This window comes from Podarcis liolepis (assembly GCF_965112155.1).
Source record: "Podarcis liolepis genome assembly, chromosome: 14".
Classification (NCBI taxonomy): domain Eukaryota; kingdom Metazoa; phylum Chordata; class Lepidosauria; order Squamata; family Lacertidae; genus Podarcis; species Podarcis liolepis.
The window spans coordinates 40,787,725-40,813,622 of record NC_139569.1 but is presented as its reverse complement, the minus strand read 5'-3'; the positions used below and the strand labels follow the sequence as shown (position 1 = coordinate 40,813,622).

The following is a 25,898-nucleotide window of genomic DNA, read 5'->3' as shown; positions in this document are numbered from 1 at the left end:
ACAGCAACAAGGAACCACACCTTCAGTGTGGATCAGCCTACTTTTGTGGAATAGAGATTCAGCAGATGTCTTCTGTTTCAACTTCCCCCAATAGTCAGCTGATTTCAGACTTTTAAACTTTTTATATGGTTTTATTGCCTTATGTATAACAACTGTAAATTGTTTTATCATGTTTTTTTTTATGAAGAGCGGTACATAAATATTTTTTATAAACAAATACATAAATCTGCTTGTGCATTCCCTCGCACAACAACACTCTGCTGGCACAAACCATTTCGCCTGCGGAGCAAGCATACTGTTAAATGACTTTAAACTTAGCCCTACATGGGATACAACACACTGCTTCTAAATTCGAGTCCACACATCTGGCTTTGAGTTAGCAGGGCTGGCTACAAAGTCCTGACCTGAGCGTACCACTTGGTAAATTGCCGGGAAGTTGTCCAGTGGAAACCTTAATTAAGTGGATTGGAACCGCAGAAGAGCACTACATAGAAAAACATAGTGGAAACATTCAAATGGGCACAATGGAGAATTCAAGTAGAATTGTTGGGAAATCTGCCTGGGGAAGGAAAGAGGGGGTCAGGACACACGCTTGTGTTCAATGAGACACACTCCAAGTAAATGTGCACACCACTGCGCACTTAGGGTGTGTTTGTGTGGTGTACTTTAAAGGAGACTTCTATTAATTTAGGCTAACACTTCTCAAATCTGTGCCAGAACCTTCCTTCAGCTGCTGAAGAGTTATCCAACCTTAATTAGAATCGCATGACTTTTTTTTATGTCTAGTGGGACAATTGTGATTATGTATTTAGCTGGTTCCTTACCTCATTGCTGCAGCAATGTGGATTACAATATATGAGATAATGCTGCAGACGTGTAGACCGCCCATCAATTAATATGGTGAACTCTGCAACACCTCATCAATTTCTTTTGTACATTTAAAAAATAAAATAAAAAGAAGGGTCATCAGTTTATATGCTGAAAGGGAATATTAAACTTTCATTGTTTTAAGCTATTGGGCAGCCATCATTTAGTATCTACAGCACAAAGCTTTACTTGTCTGCTCAGAAGAGTAAGTCAGGGCTTATTCCTGGGTAAAGGATTACAGCCTGAATTATTTTCACCATTTAAAAAACCACCAGCAGCCAAGATTATATCAAACAAAAAGACAAACTCAGAAAATCTGTCAAAGAGGATTTATGATAGTTGCGACAGCCATGGAATACAGGGTTGTTTTTGTGAGGTGATTTATTTTTAAAAGGCAGCTTCTCAAGGCTAGTCCTTATTTATATATAGCTATATTTATATAAGGGGTAAAGGTACCCCTGACCATTAGGTCCAGTCATGACCGACTCTGGGGTTGCGGCGCTAATCTCGCTTTATTGGCCGGGGGAGCCTGCGTACAGCTTCCGGGTCATGTGGCCAGCATGACTAAGCCGCTTCTGGCAAACCAGAGCAGCGCACGGAAACGCCGTTTACCTTCCTGCCGGAGTGGTACCTATTTATCTACTTGCACTTTGACGTGCTTTCAAACTGCTAGGTTGGCAGGAGCTGGGACCGAGCAACAGGAGCTCACCCCATCACGGGGATTCGAACCGCCAACCTTCAGATCGGAAAGTCCTAGGCTCTGTGGTTTAACCCACAGCGCCACCCACGTCCCAACTATATTTATATACATATATATATTTAAAAACCACATTTAAATAGATATAACAGGCTATCCAGCAACCAAGGTAACTAATGGAAAAGATGAAATTGGACTAAAAAGGAGGGCTAACAGTTTGGCTGGTTTATTCCTGTATCTGAGGATTAAATAGGCTGTAGCTCAGTGGCAGAACATCTGGTTTGCCTGCAGAAAGTCACAGGTTCACTGCCCGGCCTCTCTAATTAGGGCTGAGAAAGACTTGCATCAGTGTGTATATAGATATTACTGAGTTGGTATGGCTCAGCATAAGGCAGCTTCTTATGATCAGATTTTCACCTCTCTTCTCAAAGCAGAGAGCAATATTAAAGACAATTTGCACATAACATTCAAAAAGGAAAGTGTAATAGCAAGGCAGCAATGTCTCAACAGCAGGGAGAATGCAAGCCAAGCTTGGTTTTAGCCCAGCTATACTTTAAATCTGCTTTTGACCTGTCCCTCCTCCAGCTGGCGGTTCACCTCATTCTTTACCTGCTATGTAATGCACCTGAACTCTAGCTCATTACAGGGGTTAGCATGGGAGAAACTGTATTGACATTGTCTCTCTGTCCAAGATTTTAAAGGGAAAATTTCCACATTAGACCTTACCTGCCAGGTGGGCAGTCATCAGACACAGCAGGTCATGATGGCAATGCCTAAAATAGGACGTGGTCTTCTATCAGGCTGGATCATCCATCCTCCCAGCACAGCACTTTCCTGTAATCCGGCAAGCAGTGGCTCTCCAGAGTCTCTGTTAAATCTATTGTCTTTCCAGCACCTGCTGAAGACCTTCCTCTCTCAAGCCTTCTAAGTGGAGATATTTATCGCAGCTGATAGCTGTACTGCATTTGTATTGATTTGCTGTGTGTTGTTGCAATTTTAACTTGCGATATAAAATGATAGATAGCTTTAAAATATGCTGGTTTTTTAATATTTAGAAAAAAATATAATACCACTATACCATTAAAAAACTTCAAGTAGTTTACAACATCTGTAGTCAATAAAACCACTTTAAAATTAAAATAAGAAGCCATAAACTATTATGGAACTGTGTTTTCTTAACTGCCTGTCTACGCTTGGTAGCATAGGAATGTTTTTGGCAAGCGTTTCAAGTTTAAAACAGAAGGCACCTGCTGCAGAAGGTACATGAAAAAAGATGTGAGCCTCAAGCTAGTACAGATATTTATTCCCTAATGCAGGCATGGCCAAACTTGGCCCTCCAGCTGTTTTGGGACTACAATTCCCATCATCCCTGACCACTGGTCCTGTTAGCTAGGGGTGATGGGAGTTGTAGTCCCAAAACAGCCTAATGAAAGCGGGTGGGGTGTCCGTGGAGGTGCATGCATATGCATAGCCCAACCATGTTTCAATAAAAGTCTAAAATGAAGTAAGTTCAAAGCTCAAGTCTACACTAATCTTAGCCACTGTTATGAGTTCATGACTAAGACAAACTATTGTTGTCTAATCCTTTTGTGAAGGAAAAGGCTCCATCTGCACTACAGTATACACATAAAGCTGTATCATACCACTTTAAATCTCTGTGGCTTTCCTCAAATAATCCAGAGAACTCTAGTATCTTACGGGTGCTGGAGGTTGTTAGGATACCCCCATTTCCCTCTCAGAGCGTCTGTTTCCAGAGTGGGTTATCAATCAACCCCTCTTCCCAAGGAACTCTGGAGCTTGTAACCAGTCAAATTCTGAGGGCTCCAGTCAAATTCTGAGCCCTCTGCAGTGATTTTCAGAAGTTAAAACAAAAAGTCAGTAGAGCCAGCCCTGGATCTTCTTCATCCTGTGTGGTACGGCCCTAAGCTTAATAAGATCAGGAATTTGAAGCTAGGTCACCCCACATTAAATCCAAAAATCTATCTGCTATCCCACAAAGCTAATCCCAATAAGCCCATTTATACTGGAGACGTCTAGGCAAGGAGCATGTACTTCCTCTTTTATGTAAAAGATTTCTGGTCTGCTTCCACTGCGTCTTTGCTGTTACTAATTTTCATAGAAGCAGTCACGTGGCAGCAAAAGTGAAAACTGAGGCAACTCAAAAAGACTAGCAATTTTTTTATGTTCCTTAAGACTCATTGCTTTTGCTGTGACATTTTCCTGAAAGACAAGCAATTACCCCCACCAATTTTGATTTCTCCGAGTTCAAATCTGATCATTTTGAATAATCGAGATAATTCAGATTCCCTTTCCTCAATTACCACCGCATGATCATACATAAAAGTAATGTCTGTATTCCAAGTCAACCATTTATTTAAAATTTGCACTGGCATACACAAATCACAGTGCCCATCTTTTTCAGAGCAAGACAACTGTTGAGTTTGTGCCGTACCTTGGGATAAATTGCTTGTTGCTGGGTTGGTGCACTGAGCAATCTGGAATTCTTCCCCCCCCCCCCAATGATGTACAAATAAAATGTGGGTCAGCCAAGTTGGAGCTATGAACTCGGGAGTTCCTTCGGTTTCATTCTTGCAAAACCCCTTGATGATTGGAGGAGCGGCAGCTGCAGAATCAAAGCTCACATTCCTGAAAACATGTCAGTTGTGGGAATAGGCGTTGCTGTCTCTTTCCTCTGCCCCAATCAGTCCCCTGCTAATGAGATGTTTCAGTTCAAAGGGAGTGTCCTACTGACGCAGCTTAAGTAATATCCATGGTCTCGGAGGATAGGAATTACAATGGACCCACCTCGCTCTGGGAACAGCTCTTGTTCACGTCCACTCCATTCCATGCACGTGAACATTTTTGTGTGAGTTGTACTGCTCCAGTTCTATAGGTCATGTGTAATAGAGCTGACAAACAATTTTTGTCAACACATATCATTTCAAAGAAGTGCCTGGCGTGCTCTGGTCCATGGGATCACGAAGAGCCGGACACGACTAAACAACAACAAATCATTTCAAAACACGTTCCTGTGGAAGACCACTTCATAGGCTATAGACACCCCCCAACCTCCACATATCCAAGGTGGCATTTTTTGCAGTGGCAATAGTTGATGTAAACCTTCATTTACAACCCGGTGTGGACTGATCACATGGAGATTTCTTTTCATTCTAGTAGTTACAACAATAAAAAGCGGTTCTGGAGCAGAGACTCTCCATGGTGCAACTTTCAAATGTTATCACCTCCAATATGAAGGGTCATGTTCCATTTTATGTGCCTTCCAAACCAATTCATAGCTTTGGATGTTGTGCTTCAGCTGCAAGAGCTTTCCCTATTAGACATCAATATATTATAATTTAAGGTCCATATAGTTAAAGCTATGGTTTTCCCAGTAGTGATGTATAGAAGTGAGAGCTGGACCATAAAGAAGGCTGATCGCCGAAGAATTTATGCTTTTGAATTATGGTGCTTGGAGGAGACTCTTGAGAGTCCCATGGACTGCAAGAAGATCAAACCTATCCATTCTTAAGGAGTCCTCAGTGCTCACTGGAAGGACAGATCCTGAAGCTCCAATACTTTGGCAACCTCATGAGAAGAGAAGACTCCCTGGAAAAGCATGTTGGGAAAGATGGAGGGCCCAAGGAGAAGGGGACGACAGAGGACAAGATAGTTGGACAGTGTTCTTGAAGCTACCAGCATAAGTTTGACCAAACTGTGGGAGGCAGTAGAAGACAGAAGTGCCTGGCGTGCTCTCGTCCATGGGGTCATGAAGAGTCGGACACGACTAAATGACTCAACAATATTATTATAATTTGGCATGGAGGAGAATTACAGCAACCAGCACTTGAAATATGCAATGGGAAACATACCCTGCCACAATATTGGTCTAAATGTACTCAGAGGTAAACTCTACCCTACCATCTCCATGCTGGATTTTTATGTTAAGCATATTGTGTGGGGGAAGGAAGAGAAAGGGCCTTGAATATGACCAATTAAGGCAGAGATGAGGAACCTGCAGCCCTCCAGATTCCTGGACTTCAACTTCCATGATTCTTGACTACTGGACTCCAATTCCCATCAGCACTTACCAGTATGGTCAATGGTAAAAGATTCTGGGAGTTGGGAGTCCAGAAACATCTGGAGGGCTACAGGTTACCCATCTCTGAATGTGGGGCTGAGAAAGGGCCCTTCTTACCCACTGAGACTTCCAATTACTGATAAACGCTCTAAGGCTGCAGACCTCCACACCCAAAGGGTGCTCATCAATGGTTCCTCTTCATCCTGGAGAAGAGTGACTAGTGGGGTGCCACAGGGTTCTGTCTTGGGCCCGGTCTTATTCAACATCTTTATCAACGACTTGGATGATGGACTCAAGGGCATCCTGATCAAATTTGCAGATGACACCAAACTGGGAGGGGTGGCTAACACCCCAGAGGACAGGATCACACTTCAAAACGACCTTGACAGATTAGAGAACTGGGCAAAAACAAACAAGATGAATTTTAACAGGGAGAAATGTAAAGTATTGCACTTGGGCAAAAAAAATGAGAGGCACAAATACAAGATGGGTGACACCTGGCTTGAGAGCAGTACATGTGAAAAGGATCTAGGAGTCTTGGTTGACCACAAACTTGACATGAGCCAACAGTGTGACGCGGCAGCTAAAAAAGCCAATGCAATTCTGGGCTGCATCAATAGGAGTGTAGCATCTAGATCAAGGGAAGTAATAGTGCCACTGTATTCTGCTCTGGTCAGACCTCACCTGGAGTACTGTGTCCAGTTCTGGGCACCACAGTTCAAGAAGGACACTGACAAACTGGAACGTGTCCAGAGGAGGGCAACCAAAATGGTCAAAGGCCTGGAAACGATGCCTTATGAGGAACGGCTAAGGGAGCTGGGCATGTTTAGCCTGGAGAAGAGGAGGTTAAGGGGTGATATGATAGCCATGTTCAAATATATAAAAGGATGTCACATAGAGGGAGAAAGGTTGTTTTCTGCTGCTCCAGAGAAGCGGACACGGAGCAATGGATCCAAGCTACAAGAAAGAAGATTCCACCTAAACATTAGGAAGAACTTCCTGACAGTAAGAGCTGTTTGACAGTGGAATTTGCTGCCAAGGAGTGTGGTGGAGTCTCCTCCTTTGGAGGTCTTTAAGCAGAGGCTTGACAACCATATGTCAGGAGTGCTCTGATGGTGTTTCCTGCTTGGCAGGGGGTTGGACTCGATGGCCCTTGTGGTCTCTTCCAACTCTATGATTCTATGATTCTATGATTCTATGACTTCTGAATAAGTGTTAAGTCTTCTGTAGCTTGGAAGAGCAGATTTACTTTGTGTTCCTCATGAGGTTGCAGCAAACCAGAGCACCTGCTCTACTCCCACTCAACTTCTATGTGGTTCATGAAAAGAACCATGCAATAACAGGAAAGGTGGCAAACGGCCAGAGGCTGCAGCTTCTCAACATGGGAGAAAAACATTCAATCGCAACCAGAAGAATTAAAGCTAAGAAGAGCAGATCTAGCTAGAAGACAGCAACCTTAAAACTTTTATCAATTAACTATGCATACATTTAATCTCCTTATTACATAACACACGAGGGACTAGAAACACATTTTATTTTTAAAACTAACAGAAGTTGAGGGAGGAACTGCAGCTGGTATTCAGCTAAGTTCTGGAGGAGCTCCTCTGAAAATAAGGGATCAAACTTAAGTCGTGCTCATTAGTTTCAACAAATCCAGTCAGAGAAAAACTTACATGAATACCATCCTACATGTTCAACAGCGAAGAGTCAGGCAAAGTGGTGATGGAGAAAGGCACATTTGTAGGAGAAATTGATTATCGATTATTGAATTTCTATAGTGCTTAATATTAAAATAACTCTAAGCAGCGTACAAAAAAACTGAACAACACACAACTTAAACAAAATACAGTGGTACCTCAGGTTACATACGCTTCAGGTTAGACGCCACTAACCCAGAAATAGTGCTTCAGGTTAAGAACTTTGCTTCAGGATGAGAACAGAAATCGCACGGCGGCAGCGGGAGACACCATTAGCTAAAGTGTTGCTTCAGGTTAAGAACAGTTTCAGGTTTAGTATGGACATCCAGAACGAATTAAGTACTTAACCTGAGGTACCACTGTATTACCAAAAATAGTTACATATACATAAGTTACATTAATACAAAATTACTAATCTATATAAATCAATATTATTTCATCTTCCTCCTGATACACCCTCTCTCAGGTTGGGGGTGCTGTTTACCCCTTCGCTCACCTGCCTCTTTCTCTCTGCAGCCCTTCCCCACTTCCAGCCATTTTTCTTCGGGGGGAACCAGGAAAATGTTTGTGGAGCATGGCCTCAGATTCCACTAACTGGGTGATAAAGAATTCATGCCCAGAATGCAAACAATACACCTGATTAGCTATAACCGCTAGACGCATCTAATGCTTCGCTCCGCAGACTGACTTTCCTGCACAAAAGGTATACCAGAGAAAACAGCTTTTAAGCTGTCACATGTATAGCAGTTTTACGCGGTGATCTCTTTACACAAGGCTCTTTGGACCAATTCTTGATTCCCAAGAGTAAAGCTATGAAAAAGGAAACCTAAAATTGGTAGATTTTAGAGTCAATGAAGTAAACAAACAGCATTAGCAGTTTTCGATTTTCCATGTGTTGATATATGCTAGTTCTCATCTTAAAGGTAAAGGTACCCCTGCCCGTACAGGCCAGTCTTGACAGACTCTGGGGTTGTGCGCTCATCTCACTCTATAGGCCGGGAGCCAGTGCTGTCCGCAGATACTTCCTTAAGACCCCTTTAAATGTACCCTCAACTCTAGTAGCTCCCACACTGCTCTAAATCCATGCCAAGTAAGAATCAGCAACTGTAGGACCCAAAACCAAATCAGGCCCCTCTGATTTGGTTGCCAGCCCATAATAGGAGTGGCAGCATTGATGATGGCACTTGCTGGGAGGTCATTCATCTTCTCTAAATTACTAAAGTAGTTGCTGAGTGGGGTTTTAAAGGCTTCAACATCAATTCCTTGACAGTGTGCCTAGAGCATCACGCAAGAGAGAAACTATTACCAGAGGAATCACATGACCCAGACTACTGTGGGAGCACCATATCAATTGGGCAAGGGCAACAGCTAAAAGGAAGGCTTTCTTGGCTATAAGGACAACAGTAAGGAAGGAGTTCAGTTGAAGACATCATCAGAAGGTTGTGGGTTACAGCAAAGTCCTTCCAACAGCATCCAGTAATGGTAGCTTCCTCCACAGAAATGGAAGCTGCAGTTAAAGGACAATACTTTTGAATAGGGAGCCACGGGGTACGGAAAGAAGCTTGAAGAAAGGCCATACAATTTACAGAAACAGAAGTACGAATGCACAAGGGTGAGATGGAGAGTGGCCACTGTCTGCTGGGAATCTTGCATGTTACAAACTTTATACAGTGGTGCCCCGCAAGATGAATGCCTCGCAAGACGAAAAACCCGCTAGACGAAAGGGTTTTCTGTTTTTCGATGCGCTTCGCAAGACGAATTTCCCTATGGGCTTGCTTTGCAAGACGAAAACGTCTTGCGAGTCTTGCGATTTTTTTCACTCCCCCCCTTTTCTAAGCCGCTAAGCCGCTAATAGCCTTTTAGCCGCTAAGCCTTTAATAGCCGCTATAGCGCTAATCCGCTAATAGGGTTGCTTCGCAAGTCGAAAAAACCGCTAGATGAAGAGACTCGCGGAACGGATTATTTTCGTCTTGCGAGGCACCACTGTATCTTGCATCACATAAATTTATGTTCCCATGGTGGCTCTGGAATGCCAGTACCTTTCTGGGAGGGTTTCAAAGTGTTGTGATAACCTATAAAAGGCCTAAATGATATAAAGCACTACCTCCTCCCATACCATTTGTGCCTTCTCCCTAGTATCTGATGGCGAGGCCCTTCTCAGACTCAATAATGACTGTTCCAAAACTAGCTAAGATGCATAAGAGGGCCTCCTCTGTGGTCACACCCTAGTTGCCAAACTCCCCTTTCCTGGGGGTTTATTTGACCCCCTTGCTCTCTATTTTCTACAGTTAGGGCAAGCTTTACAGTGGTGCCCCGCAAGACGAATGCCTCGCAAGACGGAAAACCCGCTAGACGAAAGGGTTTTCCGTTTTTGAGCTGCTTCGCAAGACGAATTTCCCTATGGGCTTGCTTTGCAAGACGAAAATGTCTTGCGAGTGTTCCGATTTTTTTTCGCTCCCCCCCCTTTTTCTAAGCCGCTAAGAGCCTTTTAGCCGCTAAGCCTTTAATAGCCACTAATCCGCTAAGCCGCTAATAGCGCTAAGCCGCTAAGAGGGTTGCTTTGCAAGACGAAAAAACCACTAGACGAAGAGACTCACAGAACGGATTATTTTCGTCTTGCGAGGCACCACTGTATTTAGGTTAGCTCCTAACTGAAGATATAAGTTTGTGTGTCTGACTCTGTTGCATTTTTATGGTTTTTAATGTATTGTTCTACACTGAATTGTTTTTATTAATACAGGAAGCTGCATTGAGCACTGTTTATCATGGAAAGGCAGGATACAGATTTTCTTTAAAAACAGATATAAAAAAGGAGTGGCAAATTGCTTGGAGGCATGCCATGTTTTGTAATGTACCTGATGGAAAGGGGCATTGGGGGTATTTTGTAGGCAAATGCTTCCTATATACAGAGTCCTGAAATACACACCTTTTCTCTCACAACAGCAAAGGGGCTGTGGAAAAGTCAGATGGAGTTGCAGACACATGTGATGTGATGTGATGGTGCCCCAGATTATTTCCTTTTCCTGCAGCATTCAAATCTTGAAACTGGTTACGCGTCATCACTTACTTGCACTGTTCAAACGCTTTCAGGAATTATGTTTCAAAGAATCCACTAGGTGGGAGCAGAGTGCCATTAAACCATGAACATTTTTTTTAAAACCTCACACATTTTAGTTTAACTGAACGAACTGTATTTACACCAGTTAGTGGCTTTAGTAGCACCAAACGATTGAGAGAGAACTGCAGTTGGGTTTTTTTTAATATAAAAAGAAACACTGATTGAATAATGGCAGCATTGCTCCTCTTACTGGAGAAATCAAGCATATACCTGTAATAACCGGATGTGACTAATTTCTACAGGTACATCTGTACCATGGAACCTAGAAACTGGTTTAGATCTTTTTAACATAGTTTCCTCCTTAAGACTGGTTGTGTGTCAACTTCTGTTCAAGAAACCATTCTGCTGCTTAGGAATTTGATGAGGGTTATTGCAGATTCTTTTCCATTATAGTTACAGAGGAATGTCAACAACTGACAAAGACTAGTTCATTGGCTCTTCCTCCTCTGCATGGCAGGAGAAAAGCTCAGATACACCATAATTTCGGGATCCTTAACTACACACTTGACACCACAAACTTCAATGGTAGTCCTCATTGCAACACTGGGCAATCAACACTGAGTGATAAAACTTTGCTTAAGGGCACATATAAAATAGGTTTCTATGCCACTTATTTCATACTGGAAGTTTAGAAAGCCAGTACCTGGAAAGTGGCATTTTGTGAGATGAAACACAAAAATTACTGTTCTGTGAAAAACACCTGGAAGAAAAAGTCCCATTCAAAAGGTTTTTGATATGATGCTAGAGGCACTTAAAGGTAAAGGGACCCCTAACCATTAGGTCCAGTCGTTGCCAACTCTGGGGTTATGGCGCTCATCTCGCTTTATTGGCCGAGGGAGCCGGCGTACAGCTTCCGAGTCATGTGGCCAGCATGACTAAGCCGCTTCTGGCAAACCAGAGCAGCGCACGGAAACGCCGTTTACCTTCCCGCCGGAGCGGTACTTATTTATCTACTTGCACTTTGACGTGCTTTTGAACTGCTAGGTGGGCAGGAGCAGGGACCAAGCAACAGGAGCTCACCCCGTCGCGGGGATTCGAACCACCGACCTTCTGATCGGCAAGTCCTAGGCTTTGTGGTTTAAGCCACAGCACCACACGCGTCCGGCTAGAGGCACTTAGCACCTGATAATATAACATATTTAAAATGAACTATGGTTTAGCACAAATTAGCAGTGTGCTGGTGCATGTAGTTAATGCTGTGCTCTTCCCCTGCTTCTGCTGAGTCACTGGGAAACAAGCTTATTGTGATGCTTGAACTTGAGCTTCTGGTTCATTTCTCTCCAAGCAATAAGCCCAGGTTTTTCCCTTAGCATACCACTTGTTTTTGCCTTGTTTCCCACTGGTACGGCATAAGTAGGAGTAGGAAAGGAGCAAAGCGAGCACTGTATATTGTGCACCACCACACTCATAGTCACATTAATCCAGTTGTTTTTTTTAAAAAAAAAAACCCAATGGCTTAATGTTCTGTGCAAACCAGCTAACTAAACACATTGCCTTCTCATTAAGCATACTGTTGTTTATATGATAAAGCAGCTTGGTGCTGACTGCTGGGCATTTTGTGACAAAAACACGGACACATAAACTGGACCTTAGGTATACCGTAAATGAAATCTCATCGCAAGAACTTTGGGCATCTCCTCAATGCTTAATTGATGGCCAGGATCTGCTTCCTGAGGAAGTTTCCTCCATGTAGATCATAGCAGTGCTGTTTCTGGAAGGAGAAACCCAATAGCACTCGTGTGCCTCTAGGTATTGGAGTTTGCTAATGTCAGGTGTTTTTTTTACATTCCATATTTGAAAGGAAATGTTTAAGATTCCATGTCCTGGCATTTCACACATACAAGGCATGGTCTGAAGGTGCATAACATAGTTAACTTTGCTGAAGCTAAGTGGGTTTGGGTCTGGCTACTGGCCGGCTGGAAGACTGCCCTGGAATTCTTATGTCTGCCAGCTCTCTCTCAGGGTGATGAATGTACTAAATAAATGAAAGGTACCCCCAACTTTGAAGAAAGTTCTATGACAATTGTGCATACGGATCACAAAGTGTCAGTTTTATTGCCATATAAATTAAAAAAGTTTGCACTGTACTGCACACTAATCTTGAGGTATAAAAATAGATAATTTCATATGCAAAACACAACACACACACACACACACTATACACAGTCTAAGACAGATAGCTAAGACATATCCCAAACCTGCATAAATATTTATGATCGGTCTGTTCATGTAACAGTCGAAAAGGGAAAGTTAAGAATTGGGAAAAAAACACTCACAAGACTGTCACAACAGGCTTCCTCCACAGCTTTCATTTAAATATTTTTAAGTATCTCTTTTGTGAGACTGTCCAGAGAGTCCATGATGCTTAATCAAAGTTGATTTGTGGGCTGTCAAAGCCACTATCTTGTTGAAAAGCCAAAACATCTTGTGTCTGTTTCCTTGAATTCAGAAGGCTATAGCTTTTCCCAGCTGTTGAACACATTGCACCACTCAGATAGGGATCGGCAGGGCTTAATTTGCTCACTTTCAAAGATGGTACACAGCTAGTATTCATAGCCAGATGGCTTTCATTGCAGCCCATGTCTCGGCTCTTTGTAACACCTGTCTTGTCTTTGTGGCCACCAGGTTGTAGACAAAAACCAGAACTATCTTCCTTGGGGTGGGATTCTCCTGGTGCACTGGAATGTGCTTTCTGAAGAGGATACAGAGACACATCCATGTGTAAAGTCTCACTGACCAAGCTCCAATCAGAAGAGCATCCTTCATCCCGTTCTGGAGTTTCCTGAATGTCAAAGACTTGAGTTTTCTGAGAAGTTGACTTCTGATGCCTAGAAGACTGAGTGCATCCAAGTTCTGTAACAACTGGTCTTTCATTTAGGTTCTTAAATCTTACACAAGCTGCTCTGGAGTCAGAGCTATCGCCTGTTCCACTAGTTGGATGAATGTTTTGGAGCTTTGCTTGAGAAATCCGTGAGGAATGATTCTGGAACGCAGCATCACTGACTGCATGGCACTGACCTTTGTCTACGTTTTCGGCTTCATTGAATGCCACCACCGATACAGCACCAAGTGATGCATCATCCAGCTGTTTAAAAGCTCTCCCACCAACTTGGGTATGGGAATTTGCAACTGAGTGGGTTTCAGCATCGAGCTGCTGTTGTAAGCTGCAAGGTATACGTTTCTGGGTAGCGGGGTTACTGGGTTTTTTGACATGAACTTGGTTTTCTACTAGGGTTGGCGAGGGTTGTTGCATATAATTTCTTTGAGGTTTCTCAACCTCAGAGAGCAGCTTGGAATTTTGTGACTGGGCTACAGAAGGTGGAATGGAAAGGAAAAAGAAATTAAAATCAAGCATGTAATTGTTTTGGAGGAATTTTTTTTTTATAGCCAACAACAGTATTATAGAAACCTCCAATGACTCGTGCATCACTATGCAGGGGAGGTATTTGCCTCCACCGACAGACTCTTTTTGCTTGGCCTAGACACATCTCAGGCACATCTCATCCCCTTCCCCAATCAACTGATTTTGTTGTTGTTGCCAATAATGGCTTCTGATCTGATTTGATTTTATGTAAACTCTGACCCATCGGTCCCTATTTATTTCTTAACATCGAAGATGTTCTATATCTTATTAAGTTTTTACAGCTGTATCCTCAAAAAATCAACAAACACATATATTTTAAAAAGAATTCCTTCAATGAGTTTAAAGTGCTTCACATATACGGAAGGCACAATTGAAGGTACTATAAGCCACACAAGCAAACATCTTCTCTCACTACATAAGCAAATGACATGTATAAAAAACCAGGAGATAGGCATTCTTCATGTTACTGTACCTGAGTGGGTAACTTTGCTCTGGGATGCATTACGAACAGGTGTTTCTAATATTTTAGCCATTGTAGCAAGTTTGCCAGCAGCACATATTATTTTCTTCTCAGGCCTGCAGGAAAACCAGTAAGAGGTCTTAAAAGTCCACCCTTTTCTGGACTAATCTGATTGACAACTGTTTTAGAGCAGCAAATTACAAGGGCCATTCCAGCCATCTGAAGTTACGACAAAAAGAAAGAGAGTGAGCACTTCAATAAAGAGAGTGAGCACTTATACACACACACACACACACACACACACGTCATGCTGGCCACATGACCTGGAAAGCTGTCTGTGGACAATATATATATCACAGAAAGGTTTCTCCAAGGTTTGGCTACTCAAAAGATTCCCTTGTAGCTTTAAAGTTTGAATGATTTAAGGATATCTGCATAATTCTTCACTATTGTATAAAATTATTATACGACAGGATGGGATTTCTGAGAGATGAGAGCAGAGCTCATGAACTGTGATCTGTCCAAGTGCAGGCTAGAAGAGCAGCTATTACCTCTCTCAATCAATGAGCTGAAAAGCAGAAAGTAGAGGATTTCTCATGCAGAGCAGGCGAGATAGCAACTTTGGTAAATTCCACAGGTGCTTTGAGCAACCTATTTCTGCTTGGCAGACAATACTTGGAGAGTATTGTCACTGATAATACCATTATTGATAAGCAAGATTAAAAATACCGTATTTTTCCAGGTATAAAACAATATTGTTTTCTTAGAACTAACAGGCAAAAATTGCAGGTTGTCTTATACACAGATAGCAGAGGGGGAAGGGTAATTGGCGTCAGCTACCAGCAGGAGATTGGCCACTTCAATTGGGCGTGTGATTGGTTGCTGTCGCAAGGCTGTAGAGCGATTGGTGTTCCCCCCTCCCAGCTGAACAACTCTGGGCAATCTCCCCCAAAAGAAGCTCAACAACTTTGGGCAGTTCCCCCCCCCCATTTTTGTTGCAGTCCAAAGAAATAGGGGTCATATTACACATGGTGGGCGTACTATACATGGAAAAATACGGTACTTTCCATAAAGTTAGGCTGTGCAGACCTCTAACTCGGGGTTGGGGCTGAGGCCAAGCGGGTGCAGGCAAGAGGAAAGGAAGAGAATGTCCTGCTAAATGAGCACTCACTCAGTGTTGGATCTCAAGCACAAGTCTATGAAAACTGTTGTCTTCTCAACTAATACAATTAGAAATACCTCACCCATCATGCTTTCCATCATCAATCAAAAGCTGCTGAAGACAAATGAGGTAATATTTGCGCATCTTCCGGGCTGTCTCTTGACGTTCTCTTAAAACTTCTGCTTTAATAATTTCTGCGGCTCTCTCTTTACTTTCATGTATGTAACGAAGCATGTCACCTATAAACAGCATGGTATAAATTAAATAAAGACCATATGCTCCAGAGATACACAACTGGAGTTTCAGAAGTGAATATTCAATAATACAAACAAAAGATCAATGTTTATGAAACATAGTAAGAGGACATATCGTGCAGAAAAGACAGGGGATTATGGGACCCACACTGCAGCCATTCAGTCTTACTGGTAATTTGCCTCAGTTACTGTGTTGTAAAGAATGCAGATGGGGGAAACTAGTTACTGAACTACAAGGAACTTCTTTAGCACTTACTCTTAATTTTGCCCACTGCTTTAATATACTGAAAACGCATTTCTTCCAAGGCTTTTCCATCACAGGAACAAGGGGCTGAGACACTCCCCTCTGACGATGATCTATAAGCACACAAAATACACAGTACACAAACTGAGTATGAAGTTTCAAGCACCCATAAATCACTCTTCTTTTTCTTAACTACCTTGGGGGACCGTTGGCCAACTTCAAATCCTCAAGTTTGTCCTTCATTGTGGAGTTTTCTTCCATTAATGCCTCTACAATTTTTTCATTTTCTAAAAGTACAGAACAAAAATATTACACATTGTTAATTTAACTGGGTATCTAAATAGGAATCAGTGTGGAATTTTTCTGTTATCTTATTTTGGCACCATTGCCAGAATTCTATATAGAACTGAGTAAAAACTTACGGAAACCCTATAGAAACATGCAGCCCAGGCATTTCAAATTTATGTCAAATAGAACCATTAGTATACTAATGGAACATGCAGTGGGAATGCGAGGGAAGAAGATTTGAACACTTCACCCTAAAAAGACACTGTAACATTATCAACTTGTGTCTTCTCTTTCATAGTCTTATAACTTATTTGATTTGGATTGTGGCACCCGAGAAAGGACCTCATCACCTGGGGATGTACACTTCTATGAAAATGACTCCAGTGGATTGCAACTCCTATTATACCCAGTGTTGGCTGGAGATGGTATAGTCCAGTGATGGCCAAACTTGGCCTTCCAGCTGTTTTCGGACTACAATTCCCATCATCCCTGACTACTGGTCCTGTTAGCTAGGGATGATGGGAGTTGTAGTCCCAAAACATCTGGAGGGCCGAGTTTGGCCATCACTGGTATAGTCCAATAATAATTCCACCTTGACAAATAAGAACACAAACCTTGGAACTGCTCTGACTTTGCTTTGACTGCAAGCTGGAGGTGCTTGCAAGCTTTATCAAGTTTCTTTTTCAAATCCTGACATTCTTTTTCCTTTCTTTCCAGCTGCTGGCGACAGTGCTCACAACAAATGTCTTCTCGGGACAAGGGATCTCTTTTCCTATATTTCAAATCTGCAGTTAATCAACACAAAAAGTTAAGAAAACTAGAAAACGTGGATTGGTAGCCATTGTATTTGAGGCCAGAAACTACTGTTTTCTTGTATTTTTCTGGAACCTCTGTGTGGTTACAACAGGTTTCTAGTGCCTATATATCTTACTTAGTTGAAGCAAATCAGCTAATAGACCAACCAGAGTCACGTTTATTCTATGCTTCCCAGCTTCTTGGAGTCTTGCTATGTGGAATTTATGGCCCTCCAGATGTTGCAGAAGTGCAACTTCCATCATCCCTGGCTGCTGGCCATGTTGGCTAGGGCTGATCAGAATTGGAATCCAACAACATCTGGAGGAGCATAGGTTCCCCATTCCTGATCTTGTTGAAGGGTAATGATTTTTTGACATTTACTGTGAAGGTTCTTTCTGTTCCGAGGTGAATGAAGTATCTAATAGACAGAGAACACTTCACCAATCTTTCAGTTAAGCCTGGTCACTTAAAGATTCCTTCCTACTTCTGTTCCATGGAGAGGATATAAAAGGTACCTTAGCTGAGGAGATGAAAACTTCTGAAAGAAAAGGAGGGAAAGAAAAGGGATAGGGTGGTAAAACTAGAATTTGGTAAAAAGATAAAGTAAGTAATATTGGAAGTGTTTTGACGCAGCTACTCAATGCACTTCTGCAGAATAAGAATGTATCTTGAGACCTATGTTTCCACATTTGGACACCTCTTGTCAAATCAAATTTTGCATGATGGTTCCTGAGATTAAGGAGCAGTTTTTCAGTTTACACTTGGATACAATTAGGTGCCATTTTGAATAAACCTTTCAGAATAGTAGTGATTTTAACCACTGATTTCAAAGCTGCACTGATTCCACACACATCCCTTAGAATTCTCAAGCAATACCACATAAGAGGCTGCTAGTTCTTTTTAAATAAGGCTGTTCAGCAGAATTTTTGCAAATTAATCTGCAGATGGTATATAACTAAAATGGTGATAAATAAAATAAATTTCAAAACATGCATGCACACAAATGTTGGGGGAAATTATCATACACGATAGGAATATGAAGCATTAAGGTTTTTGAAAATAATTAAGAATCAAACAGCAGGGGTTTGCTTTTTAAAAAAAGAGTATGAAATTTTACTAAATGCTATGTTAGGGGGGGAAACCACATTCGCGGATTTTGGCTCTCTTTTTGCTGATCCTTATTTCCTATTTTGTAAATAAGAAGAAGCAAGAACTCCCTTTCGGGGGGGGGGATAGGAGATCAGGAATTTTTTCTAAAAAGCGGCCTCCACTGATGCATCAATGTCTTGTATGGTGAACATGGTAGGCAATTTCCACATGACAGCTTTGAAGAAAGCAAAATATGTAGCTGTTGCCCTACAGGAGAGTGTTCTCATGCCGTGTGGTTTAGGTAAGAGCCAAGTGTCATAGGCCACAGAAATGCAGGCTTTAAACAATTTGGCTTTGGAAGTGCTAGAATCCCCGAAATCTGGGGTGAAAAGAGACAAACAATGAGTCAGGCTGTCTAAATGTCTTTGTCCGCTTGTTGTAGATTTTGAGAGCCTCTTCTCTCAAATCCCAAATCAGAGGGTGAGAGGGTTTGAGGGAGAAGAATCATGGTTCCTATGAAACATGGAATACATCTTTGGTCTGTGCATGGAATACTCCCGTCTCTGGAAATCAGAGGTAATGCTTAGGATTTGTGTGATGCCATCAGAGAAGGAAATAAGAGCAGGAATAGGCAACCTTCGGCCCTCCAGATGTTTTGGACTACAATTCCCATCATCCCTGACCACTGGTCTTGTTAGCTAGGGATCATGGGAGTTGTAGGCCAAAACATCTGGAGGGCTGAAGGTTGCCTATGCCTGAAATAGAGGGGAAGGCAACAGCAAGTGGCTGTCAGTATTACAGTATTTGTACAATGCTGTTTATATCCAGTTATATCCAGTTGCTAAGGGACGCGGGTGGCGCTGTGGGTTAAAGCACAGAGCCTAGGACTTGCTGATCAGAAGGTCGGCGGTTCGAATCCCCGCGACGGGGTGAGCTCCCATTGCTCGGTCCCTGCTCCTGCCCACCTAGCAGTTCAAAAGCACGTCAAAGTGCAAATAGATAAATAGGTACCGCTCTGGCGGGAAGGTAAACGGCGTTTCCGTGCGCTGCTCTGGTTCACCAGAAGCGGCTTAGTCATGCTGGCCACATGACCCGGAAGCTGTACGCCGGCTCCCTCGGCCAATAAAGCGAGATTAGCGCCACAACCCCAGAGTCGGTCACGACTGGACCTAATGGTCAGGGGTTCCTTTACCTTTATATCCAGTTGCTACTATAAAAATGTTATTTTACAAAGAAACAAACCACTATCAAGATTAAAGCAAGGCGGAAGGAAATAATACCAGTACCTATTTCAGATTCCTGCAAAGGTGTCTGCTTCCTTAACATCCTTTGTAGTTCTACTTGCTGTCCAACGCTGTACATGGAAGGTCTTGCTTTGTCTCCTGTCTCTCCTTCACTGCTGTGTAAGCAGGAGTCCCCTGGTTCTTTGAAATTATAGTCCAGAACCTCACGTTTCTGCAAAAGATATCACGAATTCAAGTTCCAAATGAGAGCCACTAATATCAATTTATTTTCAGGTGTACAAAGTATTTTACAATTCTTTATCTTCACAAGCCTGTAAAAGACTAGGGTAAAGTTAGTCGTCAAGACCTAGCTTTCTAAGGGCTAGACCATGAAGTATCTATTGCACCACACTGTTTAAAAGAAGCATATTAAATGGTACAGTGGTACCTCGCAAGACGATTGCCTCGCAAGACAAAAAACGCGCAAGACGAAAGAGTTTTCCGTTTTTTGAGTCGTTCCGCAAGACGAATTTCCCTATGGGCTTGCTTCGCAAGACGAAACGTCTTGCGAGTTTGTTTCCTTTTTCTTAAAGCCGCTAAGCCGTTAATAGCCACTAAGCCGTTAATAGCCGCTAATAGCCGTGCTTCGCAAGACGAAAAAACCGCTATGACGAAGAGACTCGCGGAACGGATTAATTTCGTCTTGCGAGGCACCACTGTATATTTATATTTCATTCAAAGATTGGGCAATATTCTTAGACTTAGCTTAAATGCTCCTCTTCAGCTTTAAAAACATTTCTAGCAAGAAAAGAAACCCTTTGTGGAGTTTTTATATCTGTCTTTATATACAGACAGATTTATATTCATGTATATGCAAGGAGATAAAACTTGCTTGCAGGGCTTCATGACAACAAATGAAAGAAAACAGTCCAAACATTGTATCACTACTGCAGAATAGAGCAGGCTCTTCATACTGACATAGTTCAACAATTCTTAATTTTCAGAGCATTTTGAAGACTCCCTCACCTTGCAGAGAGGAGAAAGACTAACAGCTAAATACAAAGTCATGGCTGTCACAGGTGTCGGAATAATGCAGAGGGGAATGTGATCAAGGGTGACCCACTCTTAAATCCTTTCTGTAATGATGCACTGAAAAAGGCCCCCACATTCCTCATCTCTGTAAAAATTCCTGGTGCTCAATTCTCTCCTGGCCCCTTTTTCTTTTAAAGCTGATATTCTGTTCTTCTTGGTTTTGCCAAATACTATCTGATCATCATTGATCAGGGAACAGGTGAAATGAGGTTTTACAGTGAGGGACTATAGTAAAGTATAATCCACACCCCCACAACAGAATATATCATTAACTGCCACCACTGCGTCTTTTCTCCAAATGAAAAAGAGCGGCACAGGTTTAACTTGAGATTACATTCAAGTGTAATAGCATCGGTGGAATCACCCTAGCAACAACAAAAGGGGTTTGGAATGCAATGACAGTGTGCGGAATTCAGTGACATCAGGCAAATCAACATAACTCTACAGAATGGCTCAATCAAGATTTTAACTTCTGTCTTTCCACCAGTGTTTATATTATTCAATATTCAACCACTCTTAAACTGTGTTAAACTTTTGTTTCTCTGGGGCATGATGGAAAATAGGATAAAAAGTGTATCTCTGTATAAAGTCTATTTAAGGTTCTTGTTGTGAGTCCAATGGTAGATGTAGTACTCATTTTCTTTAGATGGAAAGAGAACAATAATAATCCCTTCTTTGTTATATTTTTTGTATCATGGTGCTTTTCAAAACAGGGTATAAGACCTTACTAGGTAAACCACTCAATGTGGGCCAGCAAGCACATAACTTTTAAGGTCAGTTTCAGTGTGGCTACAATGTCCAAAAGCTCCAAAAACTCCACCCCAAAGTGCTCTATAAGACTCACTTTTTCCTTCCTAAAACGTAAGGGGAAATGTGTGTGCGTCTTATGGAGTGAATGCAGGCTGCGTAGCTATCCCAGAAGCCAGAACAGCAAGAGGGATTGCTGCTTTGACTGCGCAGCGATCCCTCTTGCTGTTCTGGCTTCTGAGATTCAGAATTTTTTTTTTCTTGTTTTCCTCCTCCAAAAACTTATAGAGCAAAAAATACGGTAGCTCCTTCAGCTTCCTTACTGAGAACACTTCTGCAGTACAGTGGTACCTCAGGTTACATACGCTTGACTCCGCCAAGCCAGAAATATTACCTCGGGTTAAGAACTTTGATTCAGGATGAGAACAGAAATCGTGCAGCGGCGGCGCAGCAGCAGCAGGAGGAGGCCCCATTAGCTAAAGTGGTGCTTCAGGTTAAGAACAGTTTCAGGTTAAGAACAGACCTCCAGAACGAATTAAGTTCGTAACCCGAGGTACCACTGTACTCCAAAAACTGCTACAGCCTTCACATAGCTTTGCTGTGAAAGAGAGACAATCTCTTTTGGGAGCAGCTGGGAGCCAGTTATAGGAAGACTGAACAACTTGGCTACAACTTTCCTGATGGATAAATACTATCTATTCAGGGAGCAGCCAAGAGAGCAGATGATGGAAAGCAGGCCAGAGTGGCAACTTAAAAACAACCACCATCACCACCCATTTAATGTAAACACGAATTCAATAATGAATAATGGGGAGAATTTTATAAGGAATTTATGGTGCAGTTGCTCTTTTCATTAAATGAGGGGTGTTTAATGAATTTAACAATGAGTAAGAGGAGGAAAGGGGGTGGGGATGCTCATTAAATTCACTTATCCAATTCACTAAGGAATAAGACAGCAATTTATGCTTGTGGAGTGGTTATAAGGGCTTGCCACAAGCAGCATGCATAATTAAAAATACAAAAAGCAATTAAATCTAATGCATGCAGTGGAAAAATTATTCGAAAGTGCTTCCTCAATAAAATCAACAAATTGGTAACAACTGAATAAAACTGTTATTCAAATGGGGTGAGTAATTAATGTGAGGGTCCCCTATGTAGTGCACATGGGCACCACAGTACCCCAAGACACCACAAACCCTGTGGTGCCCCCCAGGGTCCCTGTCCTTCCCATTTTTGCAGAACTGATGGGCGCTGGGGAGGAATTACCATTTTTTCTTGCCTTCTTTGTCTGTGCTTTATTTGTCTGAAGTGTGTGTTGTTTTTTCCCCTAGTGAAATGGTTGTTTTGTGGTGTCCGTAAAGATTTGGGACCACCTGAATTAGTTCATCAATGAGCTCACCAATTAAGGACAGGAAAGTGAAAGTAGCCAACTGTATGTCTGTATGTGTGCTGGAGAAGTGCTCTGCTGTACGTGTGGCAAGTGTGTATGAATGCACACCAATGACATACAGTGCGAGTGATGTGTCTCCACACTAGCACGAAGCTGTCAGAGGTGGCCAAGCCTCAATGAGGCTCATGGGAGTTTCGAAAAGCTGGGGTTGCCAAGGTGGGAAACAGATTTAATCTCGACACCAAATGGTACTCCTGAAGGAATCCTTTACTTTGTCTTTAATGGAGCAAATCACAACCATTCACTTGCTCTGAGAACCAAACTTGCCACCCACAACTGAGCATTTTGTGCCCCACTGCAGGGTTCCATGGTGTGTGTGTGTGTGTGTGTGTGTGTGTGTGTGTGTGTGTGTGGTTAGGATACAAATTTGTAGATGCACCTCAAGCCCCTAGGAGTCTCTACAGGCTCACCCCTCCATACATACATATACCCCACTCATCATAAAATCAGGCTTTTTACAAGTGTTGATATAAATGGTGACGGGTGAAATATCTAATTTGTAAAGCCCAGTTAAACCTGATGTCTTCCTGTTTTAGAAGATTCAGAAACATGCCATATTCTGAACATACCTGTCCTTGCAGTTTATTGTGGGTTGACTTGTGACAAATTTTAGGGAGACATGTGAAGAGGTTTGACCATGAGACAATAATTCATCTACTAGGCGGACAAAATAAATCTACAACTGTGAAGACAGTAATGAGAGGGGGTTTTTAAGGAGAGAATTCTGGATCCTGCCTGGGAAATTCAAAATTCTAAGTATGTTTTTGGATTTTATTCATTTAAGTTTTACTTTTTCCAGATTTGCAGATTCATTTTCTTTAAACCCATTTTTATAAAATGCAGTATTAAAATGGAATATTTTTAACAAGAGAAACATTTCCCCCCCTTTTAAAGGGGCAAGCAGTAAACTACGAGAAATTCAGCACTTTAAACTTACTTATGTTAAAGTTTATCCAAGTCTGAATTAAACTTCTATTGCTTATTTTGTGTTACTTTCATCCTGTGAAACTTGTTTTGTAATAGTGTGATGACTAAATACAAATAAACAAATTGAGTCAAGTCTGGCAAGGCTACACTTGCACAAATCTATTTTATCCTCCCCCTTTACGTGTATAGTTAACAGATTCTATATTATCTACAACATTTCCACATCAATTGGTCCTCATCATTCCCCACCCCCAACTCTGAAAAAAATACACGGCTCCCTATTTTTCTTAAACTTGTCCATAATCAGAGTGTGAAAGCCAAAATGTAGCTTGTTTTTAAATGAAACCCCACATGTTTTCATTTAAAGTTGCATAAATGTTACCTCATTCCATTCTTGCTTGGCTTTTTCCAGAACGGCGCTGACAGTGGCTCTATATGCTTTTTGCAGACAAAATGTCAGTTTCTCTTTGAACTGGGAATTGATCTGAATGGTAGGAGCAGCAGTCCACTTAAGTTGCTGAGCACGCTCTTCGCTTGAACATTTGACCAAGTTCTTGTGCATGTCATCTAAGAGGAGTTCCACCTGAACCAGAATCCTTTCTTCATACTGGCGAATTTCATTTTGGAATCTCTTGGCTTCTCCTGCTGCCCATTCTTGTTGCTTTCTGCCCAGACACATATTCAGTTCTGCCTCTTTTTGATGTAGAAGTTCTTTCTTCTGCTTTGCAAAGTCTTCTTTTGCTTTGGCAAGCACCTCATTGATTTTATTCCTGTGGTCGTATAAAAAAGAGTGGTAATCTTTTTCATTTTGGTCTTGAATCCTCAAAAACTCCTCTTGCTTTTCCTTGTTCCACTGAGTCCGAGATTTTGCCACTTCTGCTTTAATAATGGCAGGGATTTCTTCTTTTTTGATTTCTAGTTCCCTTTTAAGGGAAAACACCTTATCTTCAAGTTCTTTGGTCCTTACTCTAGCTAGATCAGTGTTCTCATGTTCCTTCTTCCACTTTTCTTCAGCAGCTGAAAGAGCCAGTGACACCTAAAGAATGCAACACATGATGGCCCGTCAGCGATATTCTGACAAATTTATCTAAAGGTTACAGGTGGCTTGGTGCAGACAGAACCCTGCCTTGTGTCCTAATGATGGCTACTCTTTTCTCCGCTTGCGTAAGCACTTCCCTCCGCCCTCATTCAGTTCTGGTAACTATTGTTAGCATTACTATTATATTTGCACAGGCATGCTCCCTAACCATAGTTAAGTGTCAAAACAAAGCCCTGGTTAGAGGTAGAACTATGCTTAGTGTTTTAATATAGGTGCAGGCACAATGCAAGCCCATCTCTGATACCGAGGGAGAAGCTGATTGAATGGTCCTCTAGATCAGTGTTTCCCAACCGGTGTTCCGCGGCACACGAGTGTGCCGTGAGACATCGGCTGGTGTGCCGCGAGATGCTTGGAGGGAGGCGGGCGAGTCGGGCGGCGAGAGGCGGGGCGGCGGCGGCGAGGAGAGGCCGCGCCTCCTGCTGCTGCCTGGCGCTCCTCCTCGCAGTCGGCAGCGCTGCCTGGGCGCCTCCGCGCGACTCTGCCTCGCTGGGTTTGGTCTCCCAGCAGAGACGGGTCACACGCGCACCTCCCTCCCTCCCTCAGCCTGCGCGGAGGGAGAGCCAGAGAGAGGCATCGCTCCTGCGCGGCGGGAGAGGGAGCAGCCGGAGCGATGCCCCAAACGAGCTGAATTCCAAGCGAGGGACTGAGGGGGGAGGGAAAAAACTTTCACTTTCGTGCGTCCCTCCCGGCGTGACGCTGCGCGCTGACGTCACGGGGCGGGGCTTTAATGGTGGTGTGCCGCGAGATTTTTTTTCAGTAGACAGGTGTGCCGTTGCCCAAAAAAGTTTGGGAAACACTGCTCTAGATCACATAGACATCATTAGGAGATTGGACAGCTTTACCTGTGCACCAGTCAAAATTAACCCATTTGAGAATACTAGCACTTGTACCAAGGTGAGTGCCACTCTTGTCAGTGGCTTGAATTCAGTATAATTAAATAATGTAAGCAGAACTTGCACTGGATTTTTTAAAAAAAACAACACTAGATGATTTGGAAAAGGAAAAAAATAATTTGGAAAATTTCATCAGCTGTACTAACAAATTTATCATATCTCTCTTTTTGAAAGCAGAATGGAACATTGGTCACTTACCATGAATGGATCTCCAAGGTTGGCATAGGGATATATCTATGTGATTGGTTGTGTCTCATGATTCACCTATGGCATGGACATATGCTAAGCTAAAAGCAGAAAGACAGTTTTGGTGCCCAAAGGCCACTGCCCTCAATTTGCCAGTTAAGTGAGAAA

At 42.4% G+C, this 25,898-nt stretch overlaps 2 protein-coding genes across 6 annotated transcripts in view; both read right to left on the bottom strand.

Annotated features, from left to right (window-relative positions):
* The window catches only part of LOC310693470 (NAD(P) transhydrogenase, mitochondrial-like), a 963,907-nt gene that overhangs the window by 467,980 nt on the left and 470,029 nt on the right, over nucleotides 1-25,898 (bottom strand). The window lies entirely within an intron of this gene.
* Nucleotides 12,488-25,898, bottom strand: part of CEP152 (centrosomal protein 152) — a 50,534-nt gene continuing 37,123 nt past the window's right edge. For all 5 annotated transcript variants that reach the window (XM_083475524.1, XM_083475526.1, XM_083475525.1 and 2 more), the window contains 8 exons: nucleotides 23,935-24,588; nucleotides 19,400-19,568; nucleotides 16,844-17,014; nucleotides 16,138-16,228; nucleotides 15,954-16,054; nucleotides 15,526-15,682; nucleotides 14,294-14,397; nucleotides 12,488-13,766 (listed from right to left, as the gene is read on the bottom strand). In XM_083475524.1, coding sequence (XP_083331650.1) covers nucleotides 12,823-13,766; nucleotides 14,294-14,397; nucleotides 15,526-15,682; nucleotides 15,954-16,054; nucleotides 16,138-16,228; nucleotides 16,844-17,014; nucleotides 19,400-19,568; nucleotides 23,935-24,588 — 2,391 coding nt within the window. In that variant the 3' untranslated portion in view covers nucleotides 12,488-12,822. The remainder of the gene's footprint in view (nucleotides 13,767-14,293; nucleotides 14,398-15,525; nucleotides 15,683-15,953; nucleotides 16,055-16,137; nucleotides 16,229-16,843; nucleotides 17,015-19,399; nucleotides 19,569-23,934; nucleotides 24,589-25,898) is intronic.